The following is a 17788-nucleotide window of genomic DNA, read 5'->3' on the forward strand; positions in this document are numbered from 1 at the left end:
TTTAAACCTAATCTCTTAGACATTCATAATATTATAACCTTCGCACAAGTGTTTTGTTTATTTCTCAACTACAGTGGCGTGTTGCATAGCACGTAGCGAATCGAGCGAAGCTAGCCTAGCGAATCTAGCGGTTAGCGAAAGCTAGCGGTCCCTGTGCAACGCAGTGTAGCCGGAAGCCAGAGTTTCAAGATGGCCGACATAAGGCGAGGTTTGAGTGAAGTCTTTGTTTTACAAGCTACACCCCGTCGTGCTGTAGCCAAACCGTCACAAATAAATATCAAGCTTGCGGCCCACCTGTCCACTGAAAGTAAATCAGGACAGTAATGAAAATTCCAATGCCCACATGATCGGTTTCGTCGAAGTCATCGTTCCAGGATACTCGACGTTCCAGTTCAAATCTCACTTCGAATGTTCCCGGACGCCTTTGATGTAAGTTAACGTAATAAAATAAAGTAAAATGTAATAAACTTAATAAAATATATAATAAAAATGCAAATCAATTTAAGGAATGTGAACCGTCCAAGATATATATATATGCATAAATGTATCCACTAAACATATCTACAATAATGCTCACACACACACACACATAAACACAAGCTTTCATAGAGATCTTTTGTGAAATTTTTCAGGTTCTCAAGGCTTGGATGAGCCTCATCTGCCACAGCAACGTGGTTCAACAATAGAAAAATCTGCTTGCCACCTTGTGGTTGCTGGCACCAAAAATCACCATCAGATGTATTCACCTATATTTGCCATACCACGTCTATAGCAAAGCATCCATCATCAGTGTCTGCTTTTTCTCTTCCACCAACATTTATTATTTCATTATATAATTTGAATATTTTGCATAAATATCTCTTGCATTTGTATCAACATGCATAATTTCTTTCCCCATGCAAATTGAGATGTACATGTCTTTGTGTCACCATCATTAATAAGTTGTCCACCATGTGCATATATTATATGATATGTGCATTTATATTTATGGTTGGTGTGATTTAGCAGTTGTGCTTATATGTTGTCTACATACTGAAGTGACACAGCAGCAGCAAGTATTGTCATACACCATATGGCTGTGTATTTTTTCATCAGTGTACAGTTCTCTCCCAGCACCTTTATTATTTCCATTGCATAATTTGAATTTTTATATCATATCTCTTGCATTTGTATCACCACTATGATTTGTTTTTATTCGTGTAAATTGAGGAGTGTGCGTGTCTTTAATTCCTGTCACCATCCTTAATAATTTTCTTTGTCACCAGATGCATGTCATGTTCTGTGCTTTTCAATGAACTAGAGTGTCACTTTTTGTGTTTAGCTTTGATGCAACACTTTTCCAGTTATAATTTCTCATTTGATTATCATGTAATGTGTTTTATCATATAATAAATTTTCATTTGATTTTACTTATCCATGGTAGAAACAAGTGTGCTTTATTGTGTACATGATTATCAGGTAAATCAGGAGTTTTTGGTTTTTAACGGTCACAGTGAAAAAAAAAAGACATTTGTAAGGGCGTGTAAGTTTTTTTATTTAGTACTAAAATCAAGACAGTGACAATATCCTTTATTCAGTAGGGTTGTACTAATAACCGATACTGGGAGAGGTGAGGAGTCTCCTGAGACATTCCTTGCTGTTCTTGCTTCTTTGTAGGGGTGGCACATCGCTGGGTATTGGAGATCTCAGAGAGAGTGTTAACTGAAAAATAAATATTAATGAATTATGACCAATATATGAGTATGGAAAACCCAAATATGTCTAGCCTGTATGCCCATGGTAACTGCTCTTGCTGGAACAGTGCATGAATAAAAAAAGTTCCTATACTGAACTTTTTACATATCTAGACTCATCTCTTTGTGGCAGAACAGACTTTGTCACTACCCTCCCCAAATACCTGTAGGAAAAGAAGCATTAAACAATTAATACTTGAACTGTCAAATGTTTTACTAAATATGGCTATACTAAAATTATGCTTTACTTGCTTATTTTGTTATAAATGGTTCACTCACCTTTTACACCCCCAGTGATGATGATGTCAGTGGTGGATGAATGAAGGGTCTCCTTCCAGATTTTCAGCCATTCTGGAATAGAAATTCCATCGTGATCTTCCTGGCCCGTTTTCTTGTTGAAATCTACTATAGCTTTGTACCTGTTGGGATACAAGTACCAAACATGCTTACATATCATTATGTATCCAGACTAAATTCACACGGCTACCAAAAAATCTCTACTAAAGCTTGGTTGATACTGGTGGGGTCTTGTTTACAGGTTAAATGAATGAATTGTAGTAACAAATAAATAAGAACTTGCACAACCTTAAAAACCTGTGATGTTTTGTTTCTCAGATCTATGGAAAAATGTTGCACTCTAAGACAGAAAGCCCAATGATTTTGTAGGAATCAACATATTTTCATATTGCTCCATTTTTTTCTCAAGTGACTGCTGCAGCAAAGTGGCATCCTGAGGCTGCCATTTCCAAAGCAATCCTCTTCCATACCTCTATTTTCAAGTTGGAATTGCAAATTGTTCCTTATGTTCGGCATAAGTGTCCATGAGAAGTACTGCCCCCTCGGTCCATTGATTCCCATATTCATTTCTGTTAAAATATGAAATCAATTAATCAGGAATAAAAACAGGAAATAAAAACCAGAATAACATAGTGATATGTTTAGTAAATGCAACAGTATCAGATTAAAAACTTAAAGCTTCTGATTCTAAACATCAAAGAATAGGGTAGTTGGACTATTTTATTCTGTTGGAAGGATAGTTCAACAATGTGCACAATATTTTTCATAGCTGGGTTATTTGTGAAAATCATTAAAGCCTTCCATTATAACGCTCTTCATGGCATTATAACACTGAAATTACTTTATCACCACCTTCAGCAGTTTTCATAACTGAATAATAAATTTTGGAACTAGAAAAGCAGAAAATTAAAACACGCACACAAGAGGCCGGTACACTGCAGATTGGAGGATACTGTCGGGGCTACAAGTTGTTATAAAATTACTCTCGCTAAACATGTGAATATTTTGTCAACCTTGATAATAGGGTATTTTAAATAGCAATCGTTAAAAGACACTACTTTGTACACGGCCTTAATCGTAAAGCTCGTACTCGGCAAACTCCAATCCGACTACACATTGCCTAAAATTGCTCCCGCTACACAAATAAATATGTTTCCACATAAATAATAGAGTATTTTTATTACTTATCATTAAAAGATACTTACCACTTTGTATCCGGTCCAATACTCCTTTTTAACGGGAGCATCAAAGAAACTCTCATCTGCAAACTTGAAACCGACAACAATGTCGGCCATTTTGAATAGCAAGCGTAGGACCTCCACAGGCCGCTAGCTTTGCTACGCTAGGGGTCTAGGTTCGCTAGCTTGTAGGGGCGCTCTCTTCACACTTCCGGCTAGGTTGGCTAGCTTCGCTCGATTCGCTACGCCTATGCAACACGTCTCAGGACCTTCTAGTCAATCTGAAAATTGTTTGTTGGGTTAGGACTTTTCTGCGCAAACATCTTTAGTTGGTCAGTTCTGGAGGAAATGTTTTTCAAAGGAGGTGTTTATGAATAAAATGTACCCCAGGGATATGTGCTGATCTGCTGTGTTTTCTCTCTCTGTCATGCTTATTTTATTTATTTTTTCTTTTGCAAACCACGTTGAGCTTGCCTCTGCAAAATACACGACATAAATCAAATAATTTTTACAATAACAAAATGTGGCATATTTTTTCAGTAATAAAACTTTTCCAAGTTTAAAAAAAATTATAATCCTTTTTAATCGGCATTCAATTCTACTGGAACTTTCGAAAAAGTAACATTATGATAAATACAAGTGCAATTGTTATAAATAAATAAACACATTACTTCAAAATATATTATAGTTCTGCATTTAAATATACATATATGTATATACTGTGCAAATATTAATTGTCTGACAGTGTACAGTAAAAGATATCCAGGGGAAACAATTGAGTGTGTAGTTGATATGAATGAATGCACTTGGTTCTATTACAGTTTATAAGAATAAGATCTGATAGTCCACACATTATTTACATTATGAACTGTTCTTTAGTTTTAGAAATCTTATACAAAATGAAATGTTACATAAGTTACATTTAAAGAACAACTTTTAGATTGGAATCAACTTTTAAACAACCAATAAATCTTGCCTGAAACTGCTTTAGCAAATAATAAAATTTTATTGTAAACATGTTGCATTTAAATGGGGGACAGGATCTTGGATAAGATCGATATATGGAAAAATAAAATAATAATTCTTACAAAGCAGGCAAGAATATGTTCTACAAGTTCAACATCAGTCACTTACCCTAGCAAAATTTTAATGAGTAGAAATTGTGTAGATATATTTGCAATTGCTGATAATACCATAATAACAGTTATATACTGTGCTGCTCTCTGAAAACACCTGATAAAATGTCAGCATGATTCTTAGATGTCAAACACAAACATTCCTTTCCACAAGGGAGGGGGAAGAGAGAGGAACAGATTTACATAACAAATTCTCATTGAGACTAATGTCTTTATTAATCTGTTTCTGACAATACGTGCATATATGTACACCTATACATATAGCACACACAAAGGAATCCTGTCCAAGAGACTAATACAGTTTGTAGAAGTTTTCTTAGCCGAGAAAAGGCATTCAGTGTACATACAAGGATAAAGCACTCAAGGCATTGCAAAAATAAAACTCCAAATTCATGTCCAATATAAATGTTTGTCCAAATAATGCTCTTTTTTAAGATTTCTTAATGCTGTAAGCAAGCCAATAAGAAATAATATATGGAAAAGAGATCACTGGTACCACCCTTGCTTTGACTCGAAGACAATCATGGGGAAACGCTTAATTCCATTTTACTGCGCACAGCATTACATTAAAAACAATAAAATTCCTTTAATTTTAAAGCTGCCACATGTATCTGTGTGACTGTGTATGTGATCATGTATATATGAGAGCCAATATATATATATATGTATACATATATATTTTTGCAAGTGCCAGATGAATGTTTTCAGGACTGCATGCGCATAATTATAAAAACATTTAAGGCAAAACACCTTGTTAAAATCTATAAAAAATATTACAATCAAATAAGTGTGATATACTTGCAAAATCCAGCAGCTACTGCTGACACACGCAATTCCAGTTATATATTTTGACTAGTCTACTTGATTTTAATGGTAAGTTGATTGGCATCTATTTTAATCTAACACAAATGAGCAAAAATGTTGAAAACAAGAAGATGACCATCAGAAGCTTTTAGTTTGGAGAATTCCTGTAACCTGTGCAAATTGTAAAGTTAGTTATGTCCAATTGTACTAATTTGTATTTGACAGCATGGCAATTGAGAAAAGAGAGCAGGTATTATATCACAATATAATTACATTAACATTATAAAGTCAAAGCATCATAAAACAAAAAGAAAGAAAAGCATACACACAGGCACAATCTCTCCCAAAGATGCATCAGATCTATACAAACATGATAAGTATGAAAACTGAAGGTAGCACTTAACAACAAAAATTGTATATGCAGTGTGTAGAATCATTTGCTATGTAACCAGTGTTAAGAGTGATGATAAGTTTCACTCCCCTAATCTTCTTATTCTACTTCATTGAACCTATCTACCGTACTAACAGTGAGAGTTCTAAACAATGCTTGGAAGGAAAAAAATAACTGGCAGCTCAAGAGACTGCTTAATTCTTAGAAATTGTGATATCCTACAAAAGCAAGGAACAAATCTACTAGACTGCATTCTTCTTAAGACTTTCTTGAGATGAACTGCATTGTCTCTGCAAGAAACAAAGTGCACCAGTCTAGGATTTAGCATCACATCAGAGGCTTTAGGGTAAAATTGAGCAGCTGCATCAGATTTCAGTCTGGTGTTGTGGACGAAGCATTGAATCTTCCCCACTGTCTGTGGAATGACAAAATATCAAAGGGATTGGTAAAAAGTTGCCGATAGATGCAAGCTTCCGAGCTTACCCCTCATGCCATCAGGTAATTCGAGTGGGCATTTGTGTTCTCCATTTCCTTGACAGCACAGAGCTAAGTAGTTTGTAAGTACTCTGCTTCCAGCCTTGGCAATTATTGGATGTTAATAAACAGCTTAGGAAATTTATTACCCATGTCTCAAAGACAGTTTGGCACAACTAATTTGTAAATTCCCACACAACAATACATGTTATAGATCTTGTTCCTAATCACCCCCAGTGGAGCATAGGGCCGCAACTACACCACGCCATTGGATCCGATTCTGGGCGTCCCTTTCCAGTTGGGACCATGTCATGTCAGCTGCCTCTGCCTCACATACATGTTACTGATGGCATCCCACATTTAACACCATAATGTCATGTGTGTGTGTGTCAGTTGGTGTGTCCTTAGAGAAAAGAGACTTCCTACAGAGTGGTTAGATTATTAATACATTGTTAATATGAACTTAATACAATAAATGATTGACAATACTGATTCTGAGCAAAAACTCATAATAAAAGCTGCCTGCTTTCACCGGTAGAATATGAACTGCCTAAATGTTTCAGACCGAGAACAAAACATTGCAAAATTCACCAAGTAAAAACAGGAATATATAATTTTATACATGATGTAAAATAAATGCAACAAGTACAACCAAAGAAAACATGATAAATGCGGTAAAATTTCTCAGCCAGCAAGAAAATCTGCTTGCTTCTGAATTTGTAAAAAAAAAAAAATTTTAATTCTGTATCATATGTGCCAGAATCCTTACAATTGATCACACAAACAAGTCTCTCCAAACAAACTACAACAACAGTTGGATTACGTAAACAAAATTTGCTATTTTCTACAATTCATTTACCTATCTTACCGATACTATTTCTTTAATCTGAGTGGTTATACCTCTTCTTTTCCAGAAAAACAAACATCACCATGCACAAAAAAAGGTTAACAATACAAATGTCAGGTGACTGCATGGACACATTTAACTTGTAAGGGCCTCACCCAATGGAGCAGCTGGGAACATATGTTAAGTAGGCATATCACCATGCCTGGATTTAGACCTCTTTTAAGTGTATGGTGATGTTTGTTGATGTGTACCTGAAATCAAAAAAGGAGTATTTGCTTACTTTTGGTAAATCCTATATTGTGCTGACCTTTACCCAATTATAAAAAATTATGCACTTCATCAAAGTCATACTCAGCTTTCTTCCCTTTCTTTCGGAATGACACTTTATTTTGACTCTGCTGAAGGCTGGAAACCAGACACCCTTGTAAAAATGTTTGCCATGTTTATCTCCTTTTCCAGGAGCAAAACTACCACTAGGACATGATAACATTAAGATATATTTATGTTTAACTCAAGTACGTATGTACGCTTCCATGTGCATGTAACGTGTGCTCTAGGAACCTATAAAAGGATCAGAACAATTTTTAGGTTTAGGTAAAAATTTTGGTATTTAGCTGTTATTTATTATTTAACTTCTGCTTCTTAAACTTTTAAGTGCATGCCAAGATTAATTATTCCCTTTTCACTGATGCTTTACTGTTTGGTTACAACATTAATGAGTAGGTATTTTACCTGTAATTTCATAGGCTAAAACTAAGTATTACCAATGGAGATAGGGAAGAACAGTATGATAGTCTACATTACCAAGAGTGCAGTTTATGTGATAAATATACTCTTAAGACTTCAAGTGATCTTGAAATGTTGCTTAAAAGATGATAGAAATTAATCTGTAACTAGTCAAGCATGCAACAGAAAGAGATGATGAGAAATTATACATATATGCTAATTTCTTAAGAGTGATTAATATATTTGCTGTTTGATATACTCATAGACCAAATATAAATATCACTTTTGTCACCATACTGCAAGATTTAAAAAAAACCCACCATATTTATAATGTATTTGTTAATTCAGCTAGCCCCACAAATGCATCTTCTCAAAATAGTAGAATATAATCAAAAGTACGTTTGATACGCGCGCACACACACACACTGGCACCAGATACTTGGTGCCAAATAACCTTTCCATAAAATTTTAGGTCTATATTTTCAGAGACAGGAGAAAAGTGCTTCATTCGGCATTCAAGCTAAAAAATGCCGCCCGCACAGGCATGTCATCTCATTTCCCATGGAGATCGCGTATTCCATTTCCTTCAAGCTTTAAAAGCTTTAAATGGTACTTCCTCGGTACAATGGCCATTTGAGGAACCTTTGACATTCCTATAAACAGAAAAATACCCAGATATTTTTATCAGCAAAAAATTTATACACCAGAATGATGGTTTAAAATCTCTTTTGCCAAATCAAAAAAGTCATGAAATCAGGTATACATTGGCAGCTTTATATCTTTAATGACTGAGAGACAAAATAAACATGCATGTGTGTGTATTTGTGTGTGTGATGAAAGAAACAGAGCATTACAGTATCTAAGTAACACTGAGACCAATGTAAACTGTGACTTACTGTTCTCTTTGTTCTGCAAAAGACCAAGACAAAACAAAAGATATAAAAGTATATCAAAAGAACAAGACATTAAGTATGAGGACAAGATGAATTAACAAAATAATATTATTGAGATTTGTAATTGTGTAAAAAAGCGCTATAAATTATTATTCATATTTGCTTTTTGATGATTACCCTAACAAAGTGGAACAATTTTTTCCCCATGGAGTCAGGTCACATTGCAAACTTGTTGCTACTAGAAAGGCATAATATAAATGATTATGTGATAATGAATTTAATCAGAAGAAATTATGCATGTATAGTCTCATGCTCCTCCCTGCATTTAAACATTTATATTCATTATAAAACTACAGCTACACCTTTGAGATAACACACTTATAAGTTGAAGCTAAGTTAAAGTTTAATAATAGAGACATCAACTTACTCTTCTTAAAACATTTCTTGTGTTTATGACAGACCAAAGTAACGATGATAGCAGCAATAATGATGATGATGATGATGATGACAACAGAAACAATAACTGCTACCAAATTTCTAGGATTTGAGGTCACATCTGAATTTTGGCTTGGTTTTTCTGTTGGAAAAAAAATACAATAATGTAACAGTTGCGATAACACATACCAGAACATGATACTTTTTTGAAGAGGCAAATAGACACATGCATGTTACCAACACACCCACAAACAAAAATGATAATTAAGTCATCTGCAACTTAAAACTTCCATGAACTGATAAAAATATTCAAACTCTTTAACGCTTGTACTAACTGCTCTGAGTATAACATCTTATCTCTGCAAATTTGTGCACTGTACAATATATAGCCCTTAAAATAAAACATTGTCATCTCCATCCCTAAAAGAAACGACAGCTTAGCAAATATTTGTGCTATGATAGAATAATTAACATGAGACTTAAATATTATGAATTCTCCTTCACAAGAAGAGACTATGTTTTGAATATTTATTTAACTTTATGACACTTCCAGAAACCAAAGAAAACTTGATGGAAGCAGTCTAGGAAATATTTATGGTCATTATGTTGAGATGGTTGCCTTATCATAAAAATAAATATGTATTACACCTATCCATATCATTTGTTACCTTATCTCTGTACACTGTATCTATATATCCTACAGTTAAATATATTTAATGTTTTGCTAGTAAAATGAACAGGTACAACTCTTAATCTGTTTATATATTTTCCTGAATTCCCAATAACGTCAGTTTTTTTCCCAGTAAAGGGTAAGATAATAAAGAATGTGACTGCCCAGCCTATCAGTAAATTTTTCAGAATCCATTAAAAAATTGGCATTGTCAAAACAGGAAATTATAATTGCCTTTTCTTTGTTGAGATACATAGAACTTTTAGATGAGTTAAATCCTTTTCTGAGAGACCTGTTAGTTGATAAAACCCTTACTTTGAATATTTAATTGATAATTCACTGCTGCTCTAAGGCACTCATTGAAAAAAATTTTATATGTATTTTCATTCAATCACGAATATTTATATACATGTGCAATTCAATGTTAGCATTCCACCTGGCAAACTATGCTGGCAAATTTGTTCCTCCTATTGAGAAGTATATTACCCTTGCAAATCATCTTCCATATCTTGTGCTCTTTTCCAGCAGCTAACTATAAAGATCATACTATGCTTACAAAGTACAATGATGATACCTATGTCTTCGTGCTCTCTTATCAGATACACTGCATAGCCTCAGTAACTTTCTGTAAAATAGAGCAATAATTTTTGTAGGTGGTCCATAGATAGGAGGGTTTCTGGATTTTTGTACCTTCTTACATTCACCTATTTCCAAACTGTATTTGAGATTTTAACAAAAGCACCTCTTGAAATGGCTGTAAAACTTTGTTGGGCAGAAAACATTACTGTCTTCTCTTTCTAAGTAGTTTGAATGACTATGTTTTCAGGTATTACTAACCAAATGTTAAATTTTTGCAGCTGCCACTGGTTTTGACATCCAAAGGATTGCTTGGTGATGTACAAAGTTTGCATTCCAGCTGTGCCCCTAGATCTCGGTTGTGACTTGCACTGTAAACAAATACATAGTCAAAAATCTCTCCATCTGACTTGTTACACCAGCAGCCATTTGCAACTGGATTATATACGGGAACACAGGCCGAAGAATTGAAGCTTGGAGTAAGGCACTGCATTGCTCCTGGGGGATTTACTGTTCGGTCAAATGACACATACTCCTGAAGCGATAAGCAGTCTGCATTGTTGATAGCTGTGACATTGATCTGGCAGCTGATGACATTTATTCCTTCCTTGAACTCCTCTGGACAAGTAAACTTTATTCCCAAAGGCCACACTGCAACAATAAAAGTACAAACTGTAACACTGTTAAAGTAACTGTAACACTATGGAAGATTTTACTGTTTTCCCCGTACTTTTAAGATCCTAAAACAGGGGTGGGCAATTAATTTTCCCAAGGGGCCACATGAGAAATTGGGATGGTTTTAGAGGGCCAGACTAATATAGTTAACTCAGTTTTACCCAATACTGTATATATATATATAGTATATATACTGACGGGCGGGCCAGCAGGCGGGCCGGTCAGAGACAGGAGGCGGGCCGGATGCGGCCCGAAGGCCGCCCCTTGCCCAGGTCTGTCCTAAAATATACCCAGCAACACCAGAATCCACATTTTATTATTTTTTGAAACTAAACATTACTCTTACATAATAATGTGCCCACCGAGAGTATGATGAAAAAAAAAAAAAAAGAGCACTGGACAGTGAGCTGTTAATAAAATTGCAATATGCTATTTCTTTTTTTTTTTTTTAGGCCCTTCGCCCCTCCTGGGGCATAGGCCATCGACGACAGTCTTAACTGTTGTCAATGCTTTGGTAGCAAGGATTTGTTTTTACGGGGTGGGGGTGCTGGCCCCACGCCCAACCCTCCTCCTTTTTCAGCCAGGCTTGGGACCGTCCTTGGCGGAGGGCAGCCAGCCCTGTAAACAAATGCCACGTGCAGAGAAAGAACAGTATGCCCGAGACGAGAAATGAACTCAGGGCAGCCAACCTTCACTGTATTGGTGACAGGCGCTAACAGCGCTAACCGTTGCGCCACCAGGCTGCTATATGCTATTTCTCTTCACTAAAAACAGATAAAACAGATAAAAAGACAGATAAAGAATATTACATAGCTGTAAATATTTCCAGCATTTTCTCAAATTTTCCCTAAGTAAAGCTAACATTTAATGATTCCAGAAACACTTGACAATACAACAATCAGTTGAGAGTCAAGCTGACGCAATTTAGAAGTCTTTTGCCCTAAACTATCTGAAAAGAAAAACTACATCATTCATAGATTATTACAGTCATAGCAATGCCCAAAATATAAATTGCATAATCATAAACATGTGAACATCCTTGCAGAGTTCCATATCTTGCTTTTTTTTTCTTTTTTAGTGTAATGTGAGAAGAAACCCTGTTATGTTTGGCAATGATGTCAGTTATAATATGCAGTGTAGATACTGGGGATGAAGAAGACCATCTGCCAGGGAACCAAAATTACAATTTATAATTATTATAGATATTACAGGATTTAGTATTTTGTCTTTCCAGACTGCTTTTGAAAAAGAAATGTTGACAATGCCATTCTTCCTTCTGTTTGCTCAAACATAGATTTTGACTAGTCTAATAAATAAGCATTTTTTAAGTAACATTAAAGAAAACTATGACTAAAGACAACTAATATATGCCTACATCCAAGAGTGGACGACTGCATGCACTACAGATTCAAGGAAATGATAAAAGCTAGAGGCACAGCAAAAATTGTCACTGATACTCACATGACAAAGGAGTTTTATCTGTGAGGGGGGAGGGTCAGGGTTTACACATGTAGCATGAGTAGTAAGTAACAATGCAGTAATATTAGAAAAAGTATTGTTAAAGATATTTGATTTGCTTTTTCTATAGTCTGTAAACATATCTCATATGTATCATTTTCATTATATTCTATCATTACATAGATTAACAGAAAAACTATTTTTTCCGATATTCAAAATGAATGTCCATGTTTGAATGCTAAGATTAATATTAGAATGCTTAATTTTTAAAGTATGGGTATTACACAGACAGAGAGAAAGTGGATGTGTGCATATAATTACATACTTTACAAGTATGCATGCACACAGGTGAGCACTTGCACACACACCATCTATTTCAAGTATACAAATGCGTAGGAGATAAGGGGGGAAATATCATATAATAACTATACAGATTTAATCATTATTTACAGCTCACCACAGTATTTGATACAGCACAAATATATTGAGACGTTTTGTGATAACACTGAGTGTCTTAACTGGCACTACCTCATTATAACACAAAAAAGGCAGAGAGCTCTCTTAAGCCAGTAAGATGTACACAACTCCTAATAGTTTCCTTTCTGGCCGATTAGGTAGTAAGGGACACTGATTGCTGTTTCTCTACAGTCCTTCCCCTTTCCAATAAATAATGTTTCTGACTTTCTAAAGTTCCCCTATCACAATTCTGTGCATCAAGCAAGTATTCATGTACATGGTGAAAGGAATGCTATTTGGTATTTGCCCCTTTATGATGAACCACCTCCTTTTGATTGCAAACAAGAAAAAGAAAATCTTTTTATTCTTAATGTGTTTGCTTGTGCAAGACTGCAATGTAATCATTATGATAGAAGTGATTTGATGTCAATTTACAGTCATCTGAGAAAGGAAACATGAACTCAGTCTTACAAACTTTTTTTCCCATCATTTTGTCTAATGTACACATGTAAACATGTTTATCTAATGCACACATGTAAGCCTATTTGAACAGGAGAAGGAAAGGAAAGTAAAGAAATTTCAAGAAGGGGGTGACATCATGTTCAACAAATCCCAGAGAGTGACAAGAAACAAGACAGAGTTACTCTCATTGATGATTATGGGGAAAACAAAGATACATGTCTCTGTCTGTGTGCATGCATGTGCAATGTGTTATTTTAAATTTTTATTTGATGTCAGTATATCATTGCTAGTGAGGCTGTCTTGTCAGAATCAACCAAGTGTACATAGCAAATTTTGACTCTTTAGTTATGGAGATTTCTTGCTGTCTACTAAAGCTACAAAACCTCTTTTTTTTTTTTTTTCTTCTTCTTGTTTTCATCAGAAATTATATCAAGAGAGTTTTTAAATCTCTTTTGCCTTTGTTTGACTGGTTCCACTTGTCTTACTTGTCTGCAGCCGAAAAATGCCTCAATAATATATATATAACAAAGCTCTGTTTACAAGTTGTAATAAGATTTTCCCAAGTTAGAATACCTGCTGTAGCCTTTTAGCAAAGAGAAAACCCAATTTTTGTAAGCCTTTTTGGCTAATTATCAGGTGAGAGACTTCTATTATCTGTGGCTAAAGACACAAACTTACACGTCCGTCATTAAAGCTACTTGTCCAACGGTTAATCGAAGACGCGTATCAATGCCCGTACCGTACGCCTGCGTCAAATCCAGTGCAAGATCATTCTGCGTCTGCTGCTGTTTGGTAACCGTCACTGGGGTAAACTTCTGATGACGTGTTGTATAAAACCGTTTTCTATTTCTTTCTCTGTGTGTGTGTGTCGGGGGCACGCGTGTCGAAACACCGAACACTGGTGAAGTTGTGTCTGAACAGAGCTGGAAGAATACGAATACAGTACGAATCTCAATATGGCGGCTTTTCGGCCTCAAACAAAGGTCTAGACCAGCGGTTCTCAACCTGTGGGGCGCGACCCCCTGGGGGGTCGCGACGTGCCTACAAGGGGGTCGCGAAGGTGGTCATTTTTTAAAAAAGTTTCTTATACTGGTATTAGTGAAATTAGTTTACATTGTGTAACCGAGTGGTGAGGGCGATCAAACTCCAAATCTCTTCTCCCTATTCAAGTACACTGTCTCGGCAATGCAGTGACTTCTCACTTCCAAAACTCAAAACACAATCCCTCTCTCAACAATTAAGCCTCCAATCTCCCTCCTCTCACCTTTTGCCCTCTCTCTTCCCCAATCTCTCATCGCTGACTCCCCTCTCCCTTTCCAGTCACACCTCTCTTTTTTTTTTTAAACATCTAAAAGGCAGGCATCACGTGCTCAGTCCTAGTACTCTATAGGTCCCTGACAGAAGGCCATGACCAGACAAGGGAAGGACACCACCATATTACAAACAACTGACAAGATGAATGCTTTCGTCCGAAACATTTCGTTGTGGACGCAGAAGATACGCCAAGAAAATATTTTTGATATGTTTCCGTGCTTGTGTAAGTGCAAGGCTGACGTTAACTTGAATCTTGATCAGGTGAAGAATGTAATTATTGCCCATCTAAGCGGACTGCAAGAAAGGTTTCAGCATTATTTCGCTGAAATTGATGTGACTAAATACGATTGGATTCGTAATCCATTTCTGGCTGATCCTAGCACAAGCGGGTTGTCCACGCAAGAAGAAGAGCAGCTCATCGACCTTTCGAGTGACCAATCCCTGAAAATGGTCTTCCAAACACCACCAGTGCCAACATTCTGGATTATCATCAACGGTGAATATCCTCTCCTTTCTGAGAAAGCAATGAAAGTTCTTCTGCCATTTTCAACTTCATATATGTGTGAGCAAGGATTTTCAGCATTGGCAGCACTGAAGTCGAAATACAGAAATCGTGTGGATGCAGAGGCTGAGCTGCGAATAGCAGTGGGTACGAACATCGCACCCAGGTTCGCTTCTCTAGGCAACAGCAAGCAGGCTCAACCTTCTCATTAATCAAAGTGAGTGTCCAATAAAATAATATTTATTAGCACCACAGAATTTGCTTTAGTAAAATTTCATTAACAGTTATACTTCTTGCAGATACGAACTTTGTTCTTCCGTTGTTGATTTCCTCGACGCGGCGTTCGAGGTTAGCTAAGGCTCCCCCCCCCACCCCCCCCCTGCTCTTCCACCGACCTAGCTGGCTAAGGGGGTCGCGGACGTACCGGTGTTCGTCAGGGGGGTCGCCACATGTAAAAGGTTGAGAACCGCTGGTCTAGACATTAGTTCCAGGTTTTAACTGTAATTTATGAGTAAATTGAACAGTCGATTTGTGTACAACTGTTGCAGAATGTTACGGTACCATGCTCTTGATATAAGTCTTTAAAAAAGTCAAGTGACTGGACATATTTGTCACATCTCGCTCGTGTTGTCACTTGCTCACGAGTAGAGATTCAGCAACCTAGATGCAGGAACATTTCTGCGACGGTCTATGGATCACGTGATGCTTTTTTGTTTTGTTCTGATTTTGGCTTGTAAACGCTATGCTTGATTAGCCGAACGACTAAATTATTATTATTAAAGCAGATTTATATAGTGCTATTTTCAAACGCAGAGTCGACTCGATGCGCTTTCCAAAACAAAAATAAAACAAACTTCATAACAGATTCGACATTGAAATTGTAGCGCTAAAGAAACGTAATTGTCCTTCAGTTTAAATTATCTGCAAACATATATGTTAAAAACTTAATGTGTGCTCAACTAACATTTTATGTCTCTAATTGGACATGAAAGAGGTCAACGACGCAGGAGTGTGAATGGATATATTTACATAGAGATCTGGGAACATGTAAATTAATCATCATGATTTGGATCTCTTGCTGTGCTGCTCAAAATATATTTTGCACTCCTATACTGTATAATTTTTATAGTCCTTGTAGACTCGGTGGCGAAGGAGGACGCTCGGCATGGTGGTGGTGGTGGTATTAGTGGGAGACTCATGCTGACAGCTAGTGAACGACCTTCACATTCTTGTCCCCTCCATATTATTTTTAACGGCGACCCCCCCCCCCCACCTTCTCCCTCGTGGTTCCTACGCCACTGTGACTGTGGAGGGACAATGATCCATCTATAACCATCCGTGCTCCAAGGAGTAGGTGGCTTTTTAACTGTATATGTTTGGTTATGTTGAAACATTTCAATGGATAAAACTGTACACCATAGTTTGAAAAAGAAAGTTTAACGAGAAGTATGATATCATTATTTGTTTCCTTTCGAAGTGCTAGAGAATATTTCTCTTTGCACTGAATTATCGGGAGGTTTTTTGGTTGTTGTTTTTTTTAAGAACATGAAAAGTAAGGACCACATTTATATTTTCGACCTTTTCTTAAGGCATGAAGGTCATGCATGAATTTTCGGCTAACTAGATTATTTAACTGGATCTCATGCCAAAAGGTCACCCAGACTTGATTCCCTACCTCTTTTCATGACTTGTGGACTTTAATGATTATCTTAGCCTTTGTCCTTTGGAAAGTCATACACAGCGTCTCTTTTGAACGCAGTGCAATTGGCATATCCTGACAGTTTATTGCAAAACATACAAAATTCACACTCTAACCATCTGCTGCACATGATCATTCTCAGGGAAATGTTGATTAAACCGAAATTGGCGGTAAAATTATTCTGTCGGTCTTACCTTTAGAGTAAGAGTAACATTTTTATGTAAGGTCAAAGCATTCAAACATTAAAATATGCCGCCAATAGGTGCATCGAAAAAATGTTAACGCAGTTAAAATTATACCGTGCTGTCAGTCACCATATCTTGCAGATTTCATGTTACTTACAAACAAAGCTTCATCAGTATTTTAAGGGGAAAATTATATTATCCTGCTGTTTTATGAGAAAAGGATATCAACAAAATAAAATAACGATACAAATTTACAAACTGTAGAATGCAGCAGAACACTTATATGTTAGCTTGCAATACTCCAATCTTGAGTAATACTGTTGATCTGTTCTGTCTATGTTTGCCATTGATACAAGATCCATATTATTAAGTATAATATTGATAATAACATCGCACCTGATGGCAATAAATACCAGATGAGAAGCCCAAGGTAACTTTCAAGCATTGCGAAGGCGGAAATGTTTAATTTTACAGATGGCGTCTGTCACATTCTCGAATAGTATATCTTAAATTGTCTTCGAAATCACAATATATATTAGATTGTTTTGGTCTTATTAATATTGTGATAATATTGAAATAATATCTTTGTTACAGTTTGTATACAAAAATATTCTCGTATAAATACATAACTTTATCGTAACCATGGCGCCCGAATTGAATTGTCACATGCCATGACATACTCTCCACACATATTGTATCTAGGATTATCAACAGCAACAATTTAAACTTTGCACATAAAATTTTGTCAAGTCCTTTATATTATAATTTGGGGGAATAGATGGGGAAAGAAAAATTTTTAATGGAAAAGACGAAGTATCGTCGAAAAATAAGTGGCTGAACTTCAGGCAAAGATTTCCACAATGCGAGTGCAGTAACT

The 17788-nt window shown here is 36.1% G+C and overlaps 1 protein-coding gene and 1 long non-coding RNA gene across 2 annotated transcripts; both read right to left on the reverse strand.

Annotated features, from left to right (window-relative positions):
• Positions 1-1513: 1513 nt before the first annotated feature.
• Positions 1514-2048, reverse strand: LOC112568410. Its single transcript, XR_003100088.1, has 2 exons — positions 2013-2048; positions 1514-1701 (listed from the first exon to the last, which is right to left on the reverse strand). It is a non-coding gene; the product is annotated as an uncharacterized LOC112568410 (long non-coding RNA).
• Positions 2049-4541: 2493 nt separating this feature from the next.
• On the reverse strand, positions 4542-17405 carry LOC112569438. The gene is made up of 5 exons (XM_025247207.1): positions 17308-17405; positions 10422-10811; positions 8907-9056; positions 8483-8495; positions 4542-8239 (listed from the first exon to the last, which is right to left on the reverse strand). Exons 1-5 carry the CDS (start codon positions 17354-17356, stop codon positions 8173-8175), a joined length of 669 nt encoding a protein of 222 aa, XP_025102992.1. The 5' UTR covers positions 17357-17405; the 3' UTR covers positions 4542-8172.
• Positions 17406-17788: the final 383 nt, after the last annotated feature.

This window comes from Pomacea canaliculata, linkage group LG7, assembly GCF_003073045.1.
Source record: "Pomacea canaliculata isolate SZHN2017 linkage group LG7, ASM307304v1, whole genome shotgun sequence".
Taxonomy (NCBI): Eukaryota; Metazoa; Mollusca; class Gastropoda; order Architaenioglossa; family Ampullariidae; genus Pomacea; species Pomacea canaliculata.